Genomic DNA, 16,614 nt, shown 5'->3' on the forward strand with positions numbered 1-16,614 from the left:
CATTCTATGGTGTTTTGAGGGGGTTCACAAATAGGTTCCATTCAACATTATGTTTTCTTAAAATCTTTTCTCTCTTATTTTTTTCTGCATTCATTTGACATGTGTTTATTCTTGAAGTTAATTTCTCCCTCATGATACCAGCTTCTTTAAAATGATGGGAGAGATATCTGTGTTTCCAGAAACCTTGATGTTCTTCATAGCTTGTACTTCACATTTTTCACAGTTTTAACAACTGGGTACTCAGCATTCTTTTGAGTCATACCTTTTCTATTAAAGGTGCAGTATTAAACTTAAAGGGGCTGTTGTGATGCTACTTCTTTAGAAATTACTTAACTTCATGCTGGTATTTTTTCTTTGTAGGGGACATTTTTAGTTGCCATGCTGTTGATAATCCCAAACCACAGTCAGAACTGTCGATGCTTAAACAATACGGTCCCAATGTTCCGGAGCCGATTCTACAGAAACTGGTAGCTGCATTTGGAGAGCTCAGGAGCTTAGCTGACCAAGGAATTATTAACTATCCCTATTCAACTAGAGAAGTTGTGAACATTGTAAAACATTTACAGGTACAGTACATCAGATTTAATTGGAAACTTGAGTTCATCAATACTAATTTTTTAATACCTGAAAAAAAGATGCCATTATTGTTCATGCATTTTTATTTAATTCTTATGAAACATTTCACATTTTGAAAGAAGCACAATATTCAGATGTTCAGATAGTCAGAGGGTAAGGATCACAGATGTACATGGGCAGATATTTTTTCTGCGTATTTATTTTTAGATAGAAAAGACCCTGTGAGCCTGTTTTTCTACTGTGTGAGAAAAAATCACGTACTGTGAATACAGTGTGCAATGTTCATGCTGGCCCTCATTATAAAATTCCTTATTCAACATACAATACTTACAGGACAGTGCAACTGTTCATTTTATTCTGCTACAGACTGTGTGGGTTTAATCCTTTCCTGTGAAAAAACAAGTTCCTGCCACATAACTTGTTCATCACTGCATCACTGGTGGACTTTTTTCCTAAGGAAAATGCTAGATGGATAACAACTCATCAAGGGAATATGTAGGATTCATGATTACTTCCTACACACATTTAACTATAAAATTGTGAATTCTGATTTAATGATGATCAGGTTTCTTAAATATTACAGTAAAGTCTGACTTCTGTCTTTATAAATTGAAGAATGGTTTTTGCCTAAAGTATTTGAAATACAAAGTGTCTTAATGCTCTTTGAAATAGCAGTGCTTTTATTTTTTTCTGTTTATAACTATAGAATTTGTAATTTGTTAATTTATAGGCCGTTTCTTGAATTATTGAATCCTAGATTTTAAAAAAAAATAGTGGAAATCAATGTAATGAATACAATTAGAATGTAATTTCTCACAAATTTTGACCTACTGCTCCTATGTTTTATACTGCATAGTATAGCAGGGTTGCATGATAGTTTTGTGTTTGTGGTCATGAACATATTCACAAACATTCAACCATATACACAGACATTCAGATCCTGCAGGTTGGAATTACTCCTTTTAAAAATCTTCATCCAGATTTCTGGGGATGATAGATTTTTGTGCTCTGGGGTCTCTTAGAGTGCAAGAAGGTCTCAAGACAAACTGGTGCTACTATGGTATCAATAATATAAAGAAAAAATAACACTCTGTAACTTTGTACTAAGGGTTAGATTCACACCCAAAGGCTGAGGAATCCGGATAAACACATAAGCAAAGCAGTCTATTAGGATCCATTGCCAGCTGATGGGTATTTGTTTACCAAGCTGATAGAACATGTACCTGCTGCCCTCTAAACACACAGTTACATTCAAAATGGCAGTGGAAAAATTACAGACTTGAGGAACAGCTGCTGTGCTGCTGAAAGGTTAATGTTTTAGAGTGTTTGTTAAATGAACTCCTTTTTGTCTTCATACTTTTCTGCTGTTCCTACCTTCCTTCCTAGCTTCTTTCCTTCATCATCTATCTCCAAGTAACCTAAGGTGAACTGTCTTCTGTTGGTAACTGGTGCGGAAACATAGGACTTATTTCCTCTTTTATATGAGTGTGAACAGCGTCCAATTGAAGATTGAAAGAGCTGCATTGCTAATTGTCTTACTCTCTGCTTCTGTCTCCTTCACTTAATCAGATTAGTACGGTCACTTCAACCTGGACACTGGGTGCAGATCAGTGGGGAAGTTTTCCATCTGCTAAGCTTTCACCTCTTTCGAAGTGTAAATATCCAAATACATCTCCAATATGCAGCTTTGACTTGTATTGTAACATTTATTCTAGAAAGAATGCAACATTTTGTTTACTGTAACTTGTTTTTCAGTCTGAATAATAAAAAGACTGGGAGTAGCCAAATGTAAACAATGAATAGAAACATAATGGTTATTCCAAAGTAAGAAACTTTTAGGTCTTCAGGTAGAGAAGAAAGAGGAAGGAGGGAAATGAGTCAGTAAAATTGCTGGTCCTTAGGAAGGAAGGAGGGAAGTTAGTCATGTTGTTAAACTATTTCCCTTACAGCAGTTCCATGGCCCTGCTCTCTTTGTACTATTGTGTTGATTTCTTTCACATAATTTTGGAATTTTTTGCCTCTGTAAAAAAAGGTTGGATGTTTTGGAGGAAAAAATTGCTTTTGATTACTGCTGTCTGAGAGCACATCTGAGCATCAGGACTAGTCAGTTAAAAATATGCTGATTGCTATGGTATTAGCATATTGTTTATCTTCTCTGACTAATTGTGTTCTTCAGCATATAGGATATGCATAGGGAGTGCAGTTACAAGAGTATCCTCCACTAAAGATTATGCAAGTAGAGAACATAGTAATTTTGTTGTAGCTTAGACTCTGTGCTCAGAGCTAGGTTGTCTCTATGCTAACTTTTTCTTAGGAAAAGGTTTTTTTGGTGAAGCTTGAGATACCAAACTCTTTTGAAGACCCAAAACTGCAGGCATAGGAAGAGTTGTCGAATGCAGGTACCTACCTTGATTACTGCAACTTTTTCTCCTCACATACTGTATGGGGAATTTGGGTCTTGCAGCTCTAGTTGGCAGGTGACGTGGCCTTTTTGTCTTGCTCACCTCCAGTTTTCAAACTGTCAGATGTCAAAAGTCTTTAGTAGCTTATGGACAAGCTCAGAAGCTGTGCTCTTGCTCTGTTGGGTTACCATAAGCTGCCTCTCGGCAGCATGTGCTATGACTGCTTCTCTGCAATCTAATATGCTGTTTTTCATGAGACCTTGATAGATGTTTTCAAGCAGTAAATGTCTAAGAAACCTTTTGGACCTGAAGTCTACTCATCATTAGGTTTTAAGGCCTATTCAGCAAGCTTTTGTGGTAAGATAGTGCCTTTTTTTTTTTTTTTTTTTTTTTTTTACTTTTCAGCCTAATCTCAAAAGGAAGCTAGGCTTATCAAATAACAGTTTGTATCCCCTTCTCGCTTTGCTGCCAAACACACATCAATAATAACCTTTTACCCTTTTGGCCAGCCACAATGGATCTCAGTTATCAATTTTCAAAGATAATTAGGTTTCTACTGGTTTAATCAAAATCAGTGGCTCTGTGACAAAGAGGAACTGATTGAAATTGCAGGAGGAGAATTCAGCTGTTTTGCTTGGCAGCAGATGATGCCCACTAAAGATGCAAGTACTGGTTAATCCATTAGTATCTCTGTCACTCAGGATGAGCCATAGACATGGTGCTTCTGGCCCTGTTGAAGGACAGCTGAGGAGGCACAGAGAGAGCTGGCAACATTCAGTAAAAGGGCATCAGGGGTGGGTGCAGGTGGAAACCAAGAGCACAGGAGAATGAACAGGTAGGCAGAGATCTGTTATAGGTGGGCCGTTGAGATGGTGCTGGCAGGATGGAAAATAGATAACTGAAGGCACCAGGATACATAGGGAAGTGAATGTTAGTGAGAAAACAAGGTAGAAGTCAAAAAAAAAAGTCTGGATTCATTACAGACTGAATACCAGATAATTTATCACTTTCCTTTCAAGGCAGTGTTAGAAGTACAGTAGACCTCAATGGGTACAGCATATTTGAATTAAGATTCTCGATTTCTACTAGAAAATTACAATTTTGCTCATAGATTTTACACAGACTGTCAGAATACATATCCTCATGGAATGTTAGATCCATAAAACTACAGAGTTTTCACTAAGTCAAATTCTGTATCAAATAAAGCACACAATATAAATAAAAATATAAAATTGTTGAAAGCAAAAAACTTACTTTTTTAAAGAATAGCCAAGAATCTAAGCTATGAAAATAATCTAAGGTACACACAGAGGTGTTATGTGTAAGGGGAAGAATCAGTGAATGAGAACCAGACAGACTGATAAGAGATCAATATTTCCTCTAGTAATCTCATTTTAAAAATCAATAGAAACCAAATGATTTTTTTAGTGTTCAATTCAACTCCCAAACATTTAACCTTTTTGGATTTTTTTGTCTTTTTCTTTTTTTCCCTTAAAGTGAACTGTCATTTCCTTTCTTTAGGAAGCAGTTGTCCAAGCAGTTATTAAAAAGAGATTGGATTTGTTCTGGTTGAAACAGGAAAGTTGATTTTTTTTTAGTTACTGAATTTTTTAAATTACTTTTGACAAGTGGCTTGTGTTCCCAGAAGCCATCAGTTGTACCTCAGGAAATTTTTTATGCTGTCCTGCTGATACAAGAGACATGGAACTATTGAGGCAATTCATTGCAGAAAAGGGTATCAATGTCAGAAGTTATGCAATGATTCAGAAAACTGTGGGAATAGTTGGAGACGTCTAGGGAAAACCAGATGTTATCTGAAGTACTGACCAAGGTTTCTGCAGTACCTAGTGCAGGGCAGGTGAATGCATAGTTGATGAGTGAATTAGACAGCTTGCTGCCAGTGTGTTGGTTGTGCTTTGCACTGAGAACAGAGAAAATGTGGCATTCAGCATGTAACTGTTGTTTCAGAATGATGCTTACTTTTGACTCCAAGTGCAATTAACAATATAGAAGTTAGCACTTTCACTACTAAACATTGTCATGAACTTTTCAATTCACCTTACGTGTGAAAGCTTTATACAGTGTTTAGGGACAAGGGGTTTAGTACCTGTTTCATTCAGTAGGAACTGGACATTGTAACAAGGATGGCACAGGCTGTAGAGCAATTTTATATGATCCCACAATAACTTGTACTTTGCTAAGCTGTAATGATGCAGAACTTCTAATAGGTTCCCCACAGACAGGTTTAAAAAGCAGAACATAGTTTAACATGCTTTTATAGCAACACTAGTACTAAAATTCTCTGTGCCATGTACACCACAGATAAAAAAAGGTTTGTACAAGCTTAATTTAGCAGCGATATTCTAGTCTATCACAGTAACTAGCTAATTTTAGTATTGCTTATGTCACAGGTATTTTATTATCTAGATCAGATATTTATAAAGTTGGGAAAGTATTAAACTCCTAAGGCTGATACTTGATTAAGAGTATAGGTCAAAACATTTCTGAAAATTTTCTGTTTTCTTCTGTTTTAGTTTTTAATCAGGACTCAAATATCTGTATTTTTAATACTTTTATAAACTTCTCTGACACTTAAGTCTGTTTTTCAAGTTCTTTGTACCAGTCTAGCTCACTAATGGGGAAAAAACCAATTAAGACTACAACTTCTTAAGATACCTCTTCACAAGTTTACGTTCATCACCGTAAATGTGGCATACTGAGATGGAAGCATCCAGGTCCTTATCTGAAAGATCTAGTATTTGAATGAAAGGCCTGTGAAGAAAAAATGAGACATTTTTAAACCAAAAGATTCTCACTCCCATCTCTTGCCAAAAAAAAAGATAAAATAAATCAGTTAGGCAGTAGAGTTCTAGGATATACAGCAATAATATTTATTTTTTTAAATTCTTTTTATTTGGCTTGTTCCATTTACATCTGTGGTGGGCTAACCCTGGCTGGATGCCAGGTGCCCACCAAAGCCATTCTGTCACTCCCCTGCTCAGCTGGGAAGAGAAAATATAATGAAAGGCCTGTAGATCAAGATAAGGGCAGGGAGAGATCACTCACCAATTGCTGTCACAGGCAAAACAGACTTGACTTGAAGAAATTAGTTTAATTTATTGCCAATCAAATCAGAGTAGGAAGATGAGAAAGTAACACAGATCTTTAAACACCTTCCCCATACTCCACCCTTATTCCCAAGCTCAACTTCACTCCTGCCTTTCTCTACCTTCTCCCCTTCAGCAGCACAAGAGAATGGGGAGAGGGGGCTGTGGTCAGTTCTTCACACGTTGTCTCAGCCGCCACTTTCTCCTCAGGGGGAGAACTCCTCACTCTCTGCTCCAGCGTGGCGTCCCTCCCATGGGAGACAGTCCTCCATGAACTTCTCCATTGTGAGTCCTTCCCACTGGCTGCAGTTCTGCAGGAACTGCTCCAGCCTGGGCCCCTTCCACAGGGTCATGAGTCCTGCCAGCAAACCTGCTCCAGTGTGGGCTCCTCTCCCCATAGGGCCACAAATCCTGCCAGGAGCCTGCTCCAGTGTGGGCTTCCCACAGCCAGAGATCACAGCCTCCTTTCAGCATATACCTACTCCAGCTTGGGGTCCTCCACCTCAATTGCTTTCTTAATCAATGGCATCAGTTTCTCTGAGCGGTTTTGTGATATTAAAAAGCCTTCATTTCTCTAATTTTAACTCATAGAATCATAGAATAATTTTGGCTGGAAGGCACCTAAAAGAAATTCTAGTTCTAATCCTGCTGCTGTGGGCAGGGACACCTTCCACCAGACTAGGTTGCTCGAAGCCTCATCCAGCCTGTCCTTGAGAGCTTCAGGTACGGGGGGCATTCAGAACTTTTCTGGGCAGCCTATGCCAGTGACTCACCACCCTCATAGTAATGAATTTCTTCCTAATACCTGATCTAAATCTGCCCTTTTTCTGTTTAAAGCCATTCCCCTTTTTCCTATCACTACATGTCCTTCCAGTCCCTTTCCATCCCTCCTGTAACCCCTTTTAGGTACTGGAAGGTGTTATAAGGTCTCCTTAGAGAATTCTCCAGGCTGAATAACTCTCTCCGTCTGTCTTCACTGATGCCTTTTCCTGGTCTTAAAATCAAGAGTCAAACACAGTTAGAAGGGAAAGGATCCTTAGGTGCACCACATCCAGGTCGAATGCACCTTAATGCACACTGCAATGCACCTCACAAAAGATTTGGTATAACAGTATAGGTCTTACTAATTAGCATATCTATGAAAAATTCCCCAATGAGAGGCTCGAATGAGCCTCCCTCCCCAAGGAACCTTCCCCTGGATGGTTCTATCTTAATTTACAGAATGTGTTCTGGAGAGGACCTTAGTGTCTGGGGCCTTCTGATCCCTAACTATGAAGCTTCTAAAATGTTTAGTCTCCTAGCTTGACAAACAAGTCCAAGAATGTAGGCAAAAAACCACTAAGAATACAGAAGTTGTAGAAAGGTATAACAGGGGTATAAAAGAAAAGGCAAAAAATCGTCATGGCATCATCACAGGAGAGGAGCTCCAGCCCTCTGATCATCTTTGAGGCCCTCCTCTGGACTCACTCCAACATGTCCATGTCCTTCCTATGTGGAGAACCCCAGAGCAGGATGCAGCACTGCAGGTGGGGTCTCACCAGTGCAGAGCAGAGAGGCAGAATTCCCTCCCTCGCCCTGCACTGCTTTGAATGCAGCCCAGGACACATTTGGCTTTCTGGACTGCAAATGCACATTGCCAGGTCATGTCCAACTTCTCAACCTCCAGCACCCCCGAGTCCTTGTCAGAGCTGCTCTTGATCTGTTCATTCCCCAGCCTGTGCTGATACCAGTGGTTACCCCAACCCAGGTGCAGGACCATGCACACAGCCTTGTTGATCCTCATGAAATCCCTGTGGCCCCACTTCTCCACCTGTCCAGGTCCCTCTGGATAGCATTCCATCCCACAGGCATGTTAGGTGTACCACTCAGCTTGGTATCGTTTGCAAATTTTCTGAGAGTGTTCTCAGTCCCACTGTGTCACTGATGAATATCATAAACAGTCCTGGTCACAGTACAGCCCCCCGAGGAACACCATTAGTCACCCATCTCCATCAGGACCTTGAGCCATTGCCCGCTACCCTCTGGATGCAACCATCCAACCATTTAATTCCTCATCCGGAATAACCAGTCCAGCGCAGTAACGAAACTTTCATTTCTGTTGAAGGTACTAATGAAAGTCTGATAAATATTTGGGGGTTTTAAATGTACATAGCACATTTCAACTAGTATTTTTCCCTAAGAAAAAAAAGTTTGTGAATCTTAAGTGAATTTCTGTTTCTACTAAAATCCATCATGACCTAAAATATTTTTTGTTAGCCAAGGAGTGTATTATCTGCTTCTCTATATCCTGCATTAAGAGTCAGAATTCTTAAATTGATTGTATGGGTGAATTATATGAATATGTGTATTTGTGTCAGATCTTCACGGTTTACAGAAACCAAATTTTAAAAATACAGGCTAGTATTAATTATATTCTCCAATGACTACACCATCTTGTTAGGTATATAATGAAAACAATTCTTTAAACCATTAATGGTGTTTAGTATTAAATAATTGCCACATGCTTTTTTGTTTAAGTCAAGTTTAGTGTCAGTGACTTCATTCTAACTTGAAACGATGTTCTGGAAATAAAAAGTAAAGATTACTTGAGCACTTGTCAAGCAAAGTTAATGTTATAATTGTTCATTTTAGAAGTACATAATGATATGCTGTAAGTTAATAGTCACTAAAAGATATCTGGGGGTCTGTTTCTTTACAGAAATTTCCATCTGAAGGGCTCGCAAATGTGGTTCGAAACGTATTTGACTTTGACTCCTACAACAATGAAATGCGTGAAATTTTATACAAGACTTTGCACAAATATGGGATACCTATTGGAGCAAAACCGACCAATGTACAGCTGGCCAAGGAGTAAGAATAACATAAGATATATATTAAGAAGACATGTTTCTCATGATCACTTTTTTTAGTGTGTTATCTTGCTGCTAATTGATCTAAAAACATCCTGGAATTCTTGGAAGTCAGTCCTCCACTGGTTCAAATTTATAATCTTCCAAATAAGTTACAACAATATAAATTACTTCATGATCGAGTATTTGCTTATTATTAATGTTTAATCTTTAATGTGCATGTACATATTAGTAGCTTGTAAGGTAAACAGGTATATCTTAATAAAGGGAAATACTTGTTTCTTTTCCTGTGTTTTTAATTGAATTGCAATTCACTTCTGTCTGGTTGGTTACTACCTAAGTCTGCAGATAAAAATGTTGTCTTCAGTGGTAGTTGGTTTTTGTCTTTGATGCTCACAGAGGGCTCTACAAAAATATTTCTCCTGAATGGGGCAATGCACATAAGCTCTAAGGCCCATTTTTGTATGTGTCTGTAAATCACTGTTATTTTTTAACTGTATTACCAGTTGACATGTTACACCATATACTTCTTTTCCAGAGGTTAGAATCAAAACAGCTACATTACATAGTAATGCCCTCCCATCTTCAAGCCACCCCCACTCCCTGAAGGGGCCTTATGAAAAAAACTGCAGACAGACCTTTTACAAGGTCCTTTAGTGGTAGGACAAGGGGGAATGGCTTTAAACTGAAAGATGGTATGTTTAGATCAGGTATTAGGAAGAAACTATTTACTGTGAGGGTGGTGAGACACTGGAACAGGTTGCTCAGAGAAGTTATGGATGTTCCCTCCCTGCAAGTGTTCAAGGCCACGTTGGACAGGGCTTTGTGCAACCTGGAAAGTGTCCCTGCCCATGGCAGGGAGGTTGAAACCAGATGATTTTTAAGGTCCCTTACAACCCAAACTATTCTATGATTCTGTGAAACAAATGTAATGCATTCTTCTGAAATTCACAGAAAACAGGCTTAAGTAGATCATATTAAAAAGTGATTAGAAAACTTTCTCTGTCTTGAACTCTAATACATAATTTATTTATGAAGAAACAAATATTTCCCTTTCATGGAAAAAGCTTTATGGATATATGGAAAATTGAGTTTGCCACATGACATATATACTTTATATTTGCTAAGGAGGGACTTATTTTTATGGCATGATGAATTGATAGTGATTCTGGTGTGGGTGACTGAACAGTGGAATTGCCTAGGAGTTGTGGAGTGTCCCTCACTGGAGATATACAGCAACCTTTGGATGCAACCTTGTGCAATGTGCTCTAAGATGACCCTGCTTGAGCAGGGAGGTTGGAGCAAATGACCATTGTGGTCCCTTCCAGCTTTACCCATTCTTTGGTGTTAAGTGTCCATGTGTAAGTTTCCTGTGCTGCAGCACCACTGTTATCATAATTAACATCCTACATATATTATTTAAAAAGCTTGGCAGTGTAGTGCCTGTGGTGTACCTTTAATTTTGATGACAGGACTATTACATGCCTGGGGAACCAGTACCTGAGCAACTACAATGTCTGTCAAATTGACAGAACACACTTGAAACTCTTGCTGTAGTTTCTTTGCTGAATGTTACTTGGTAATTTCTATTTTAAAGAATTACAATGCTTGTCATAGTTTTTGAGAAATTTGCTCTTTGTGTAATTTTAGAAGTATTAGATATGGGAGAGGACTCTTTAGTGATGAGACAATCAGAGGTTTAGGAAACAGAAATGTTTCTGTAATTGGGGACTGCTCAGTGTAGAAGTGAGAACATAGAAGAAAGATGTAATTATTTTGAATTAAAGATAATCACCTGATCATTTTGAATTCTTCACTGAGGTTTTATAGGACAGGTTACACCAAGGATGACAGACTTACAAGATACCCACAAGATGCTCATCAAAAACTTCACTAGACAGGCAGCTGTGAGCATGCTTTGTACACTGAAGGCCCAGGGGAGGAGAAACTACAGGAGCAGTTCACCCACAGCTGATAAAAGCAACTTTTTGTTACATCTCACCTTGCTGGGCTGAGCACCTGGCTCTGATGATGTAGCTGTCTTGGTCTCAATCCCTCATTCACATCCACAACAGCTGGCATTTCAGGTTCTTACTCCTCCATTGCAAGACAACCTTGATTTTGGTCATGAGATTTAATCCTATGGAGTTTGTAAGCCACAGGTAGATCACCTTGAATTACAGCCACAACTTTCAGATTTAGGCACAGTTGATTCTGCCTTGAGGTTAAAGAACACTGAGATAATTTCTCCAAATCTGTTCCAGCCCATATTGCAAGCTCCCATGATGGACAGACACATTGAGGTAATTGGGTATATGGTGTTTGGACTACTGCAGAAAAGGTACTAGAGTACTGACCTCTCTATTTTTTTTCCATGAATCTGAGAATAGGATAATGGTGTTCATCTAATCCAGCCCACTTCCTTCAGAAAAGATGCAGGTTATTCTAAAACCTTATCTCATTTCTTTCATGATTCATGCCTGAAAACCTTCAGAGGAGGAATTCTATAACTTCCTAGGGCAAGTCAGTCTTGTTTCTTAGTAGCCTCACCACTAGAAAGTCACCTCTTGATCTGCCCTGTTTTTAAGGCCTCTGTTTGGTTTTATTTTTCTTTTATGATCCTTGTCTTCACTCGATTTGTGTCCATCGATAAGTATTGGGTGTGAAACTGGTCTAGTTCATTTTTCCTGGAGCCAAGTAGATAGTAAGAGAGTACAGATTAGAAATGTATTGACTTTTTAAAACCCCAGTATGTTTGCATTTTGTGCAATATTTAACTCATCTCTGGTTTTCTAAGCATAAATTTTCACATCCTTTTTGCAAAACCCTCCATAGCTCTTACCCCGTCTTTGCTCTCTGTGAGCAGCTTTCTTCACACTTACATTTTTCTTATTGTATTGGATTTTTTCAGATTGGTTCTATGACATGTCAAGATCACTTTCTGTTTTAAGCTTGTTTTCCTACCTGCTTCTATGCTCTCACAAGCTGGCAATCTGAAGGTGTGATTTCTAGGTGTGATTTCTATGTTCTAGCGACAGCAGCATATCTCCACAGATGACTTCTGTGCCCCAGTCTTTTTTTGGTAGACTTTAAAGACTTAGTAGCTCTCATAATAAATTGCTCAGTGATTCTACTAAGTAATAATGAAAACTGGGATAATAGTCCAAACCAATTCTGCCTGAGGGTGTTAGTCATACCAACAGCAAAATCATTGTATAAGAACACAAATCCTGTACAGTTAAATTTTGCAATAGGGAAGCATTTCCAGGAGATTCTGGGAGAGGAAAATCATTACAGTGAAATGCTGACACCTTTATGCAGGTACTCTCTAAGCATGTCTTGGACCAAACTATCATGAATTTTTATTTTAATAAGCTTTGGAGAAGTCTGTCACCTATTACTTAATTGAAAAGAAAACTTGTGTAAGTCAGAATTATTTAAAGTGCTGCTGCAACATAACTGCTGTAAATATAGGAAAAAATCCATGAGACACACAAGCAAAATGCTACAATACGGGGTTTCAATAGAAGAAGTATTTAGGGATATATCCAGCTGAAATTGCTGAAATCCAGGGGAAATGGAACAGATGCTAGCATTGACCCTTATGAGTATTTTAGATTAGATTCTGGAATTAATATACCTAATCTTGGAAGGGAAGATTACATGGTGTGTAATGACCATTTACAAAATGATTCTTGCAGTAGTTTTTTCAAGAGAGAAATTTTTTTGTTGTTACTAATTTATTTATTAGCAAAATTAGTATCGTATATTAGACCTGTAAAGGAATGCTTTACTTGGTCTTTTTGCTTTCTTCAGTTGTGATTTTTTCCCAGGTAAGATAACCATTCTTCAAGGCACTGACATGTTCAGTATTGTCAGGTGTTAAAATACTGTCTGTCTCTCCTGGTACCACCTGTCCACTAGTTTATAATTTTTATCAGTACTCTGTGTAAAGCAGATGTCTATGATGGTTTGCCAAGACATAGTAGGTAAAATGAATTATTCATGGTACTAACTTACTATCTTTCTTTATGTACAATTACGTTTTGTTTTTCCTGTTGACATCTGTTAAATATTTGTCTAAATTCATGTTAATCTGCCGTTTTGGTGCACAGTTCAGACCATCTGCAATTTCTAGGTAAAACAGCATTTAATCCTAATTCTGACATATATCCTTGATGAAATTGCCATTTTTCCTCCTGTCACTATTCACTTCCAGGTGCTTGCTATAACTTCAATATTTGTTTTATATGAACTGAGTTTTTTATATGTAATGTAAATATGTAAATGTTAACAGCTTTGTTTTTCTCTTGAGACTGTTCTTTTGTGTTGCTTCCCCCATCCCAGGTAATGTAATTACTGGATATGGCTCATATCGTACGTATCTCTTGTCATCCCGCTGTGTCATGGGGCCAGCTGAGGAAGGGGAATTGCCAGGGAACAGGAGTTTTAACATACAACTCTTCTGAATGTCTACTGCTTATAATTCAAATCAAAATATGTTTGGATAAATTATGGAGAATGATTGGCAAGGAATTTTCCTGATTTCAAGCTGTATCTTGCTTAAGTCCAAAAAGGTTACGTGGGGTGGAAGTCTTTTCAGCTAGATGGAGCACAGGCTGTTACTGGAGACCTTGAATAATACCTTCTGTGCCAGCACTGAGCTGGTTTACAAGATCATATATTAAGCAGCTTTGTTGTCTTTCATAGTTCATGTCCTCAGCCGTGCTAATACGATGTCTGGCAGTGAAGAATTTGCTTTCAGTGGAACTTCAGTTTTACAAGATTCATACCCATCTTTCAGTATGTTCTCTGAAAGCTAAATACATAACTTTATAAAGCGGGCTCTGTTGACTTTTTGAACACAGTTGTTTGATGATTTAAGTTTTTGTTGTTTGATCATTTTTTTAAATATCCTAAAATGAATTTTGTTTCTTAAATCAAAAATATAAAAATGGAAAAAAATTGTGTTCTATAGGTGTCACTTTGAAAAGTTTTCTAGCAGCACAAGAGAATTATCTTTTGACAGATCATTTCCGCTTTGACGGCTGTGCATGGAGAAATTCAGGTTAAACAGGTTAAATAGTAATTTTTTGTAGAATTGGCCCATCAGCTGTAGGTGTTGTGCAATCACTTTTCTGATCAAAATACAAAATGCTTATATATACATTTCATGGACAGCAGTAATCTGGTAGAAAACCGGGATCTAAAATTAAGGGTTGAATAAACATAAAAACAATTTTGAATTTTCTTTAAGCAATGGGCTTTGACAGATGCGTAATCAAAGAACTGATCAGGAATAATTCCTTAGAACTTGCTCTTAAATCTTGTATTTCTTACAAGATTAATGCAGTCTACCTGTAGTTTTTCTCTTCTAGAAACCCTTTCCGGCTTTTGAGGAAGGCAAAAATCATGGACTGCTCTGTACACCCCAGCTGGAGAGACCAGTGGAGTTTTAGTACCATTCTTACCCAACCACTGCACTTTTTATACCTATCAGATCTCTTTGCATTGCAGATTTTTGCCAGTGTTGACATTTCCATTGTATTCTATCTGCCTTTTATGTAAATGCTATTTGGTTAATTAATTTGAAATACAGCAGCGTGGCAGGAGCATCTAGTGAAGTTTTTACTAATCCTGTCAGTTCAAGTTATTTTTAAAATTTGCTTGTTATAAGTGCTGGGAAAAGAAAGTAATTTCCTTACTTCAATGTGTTTCATATATATTCACTAGAGGAAGGCTGTTAAGATGTATACACATTTTCAGTGTGGACATGTTCTTCCAGTCCTTCTGCACCCTCACTCCCTCCTGAAAGTCATTCAGGAAGCAGACTGATTGTAAGATCTTAATGCCACCAGCTTCTTCAATACTAGTCTTTCTTAGACCAGATTTACATGAGAGAGCAGTGAGACAGAAAAAAAGAATTGTCAGGCCCTGGAAGAATGAGATCCCTATAACTCTTGACAAAGAGCTTCGTATTATGAACTCTGCTTTCTGTTTTATTCTGAAATTCTGATCTACTTTCCCTCCTCTTTGCTGTTTATGATGACTTGCTCTACTGCCTGAGAGAAACTAAATCATTCAGAAACAGGGAAGAGAAGAAAACCTCAAAAATCTAGGAGAAAGGAGAAATCAGTTTTCCTGAGGGAGGAGAGGAACTATTAGCAAAGAAAATCTCTAGAAGGCTGAAACAGAGTGGAAATGTTTATTTGGGAATGCAATGTGTAATTCTGTTGCTATAAAAAGATGGGTATTTGGTTAGAGCTTGTTATTAACATATGTTTTGTTTTAAATTTTAATAGCTGTTCATGATCATTAGTAAAGTTGTTGATTTCTAGGATGTTGTCCATGGGAGTAATGTGTAAGGAATTAAAACCAAAGTCCAAATCCTTGTGAGAGCTGATGTTCCACTGAGCTAACAGGAAATAACTATTGCTGATTATAGACATATCAGAGATTATGCTACTCAAGAGTCATAGAGCAAAAAGAAGTCTCCAGGGTTTCTTTGCACACAAGACAGCTTGTGGCTCAAGACATAACTAGCTCTTTGCCAGCAAATCATTTAGAAACCCAAATGGAAGCCTGAAGTAAAATTCTGGTTCACAGATGTCTAAACTGACATTTAGTCTAGTGATTTGACTGATTGCCTGTTTTTGTAGCTGCGTGAATAAATTTATCTAAGAATTTTTGTATATGTTGAAATACTGCATCATGAATGTTTTTTCCTAATGGTGTTGAATGTTGTTATTTGCCATGTATTGTACTTGGGATTTTTTTTTTTTTTTTTTTTTTTTTTTTTTTTTTTTTTTTTTTTTTTATCTGGCTTAATTACTCTTCTTTGGGAAGAATTTTGACCGTACTAGCTAGGTGTAAAGAATGGAAAAATGCAAAATGAAGTGAGGAAAAATACAAAATTAATCACTCTGCAAACATTGGTGTCTATTGATATTTTTAGTCAGGCAACAAACAGGCAGTGAAGATTCTCACAGTTCTTTGACTAACAGAGGGAATTAATGAGATGTGCTTTCCTCATTACATGCCCCAGTGGCGCATTGCTGGCAGCTGGCAATTTATTTATCTGTGAACACCAATGATCTATAGCATTCAAACCATTTTCTGTTTGCAAAACAGTGTCTTTGGCTGTCTGACTGCCTTGGCAGATGTCCAAACACAGAATGGTAATGGAGGCTGAGTGACTGCCTGCGATTTCTGGCCTGTTGTTGCTTGAGGTTTGGTGTCAATATACCATTAAGAAATGTTAACACATCTTTCCTGAATGAGTAGCAAAGATTAAGGGATATCTGTATTAATTCCCTGCCTTTTTCTTTAAGTTCTTAGGGGGAAAATAAAATAAAACTAAAATTTCCTAAGTTTCATATAAAGTCCAACTGACTTTAATTTTTTTTTTTTTTATTTGGGATCCCTTCTTATTCTGAAAACAATATAGAGATGATATAAAACAAACCTCTAATATCTAAAAGTGTCAGGCTGGTTGGTGAGGAGAGGAAAAATAATTGTAGCAGTAGGAACGAGCGAGCATCATCAGATGGTACAGAAGAGACCAAGTAGATACTTTTAACAAACAGTCTAAGAGAACTTCCTTAAAATAGACTTTGAAGATATTTATAGAAACTGGGAGAAGGAATGTCTTCTATTCTCTTGCCAAGTCCTGTAGCTGTA

General features: G+C 37.7%; 1 protein-coding gene across 1 annotated transcript in view; it reads left to right on the plus strand.

Moving 5' to 3' along the window:
- The window catches only part of VWA8 (von Willebrand factor A domain containing 8), a 181,433-nt gene that overhangs the window by 101,698 nt on the left and 63,121 nt on the right, over positions 1-16,614 (plus strand). Inside the window, exons 25-26 of the mRNA XM_048295381.1 lie at positions 361-566; positions 8,784-8,935. Coding sequence (XP_048151338.1) covers positions 361-566; positions 8,784-8,935 — 358 coding nt within the window. The remainder of the gene's footprint in view (positions 1-360; positions 567-8,783; positions 8,936-16,614) is intronic.

This window comes from Corvus hawaiiensis, chromosome 2 (assembly GCF_020740725.1).
Source record: "Corvus hawaiiensis isolate bCorHaw1 chromosome 2, bCorHaw1.pri.cur, whole genome shotgun sequence".
NCBI classification, from domain to species: Eukaryota; Metazoa; Chordata; class Aves; order Passeriformes; family Corvidae; genus Corvus; species Corvus hawaiiensis.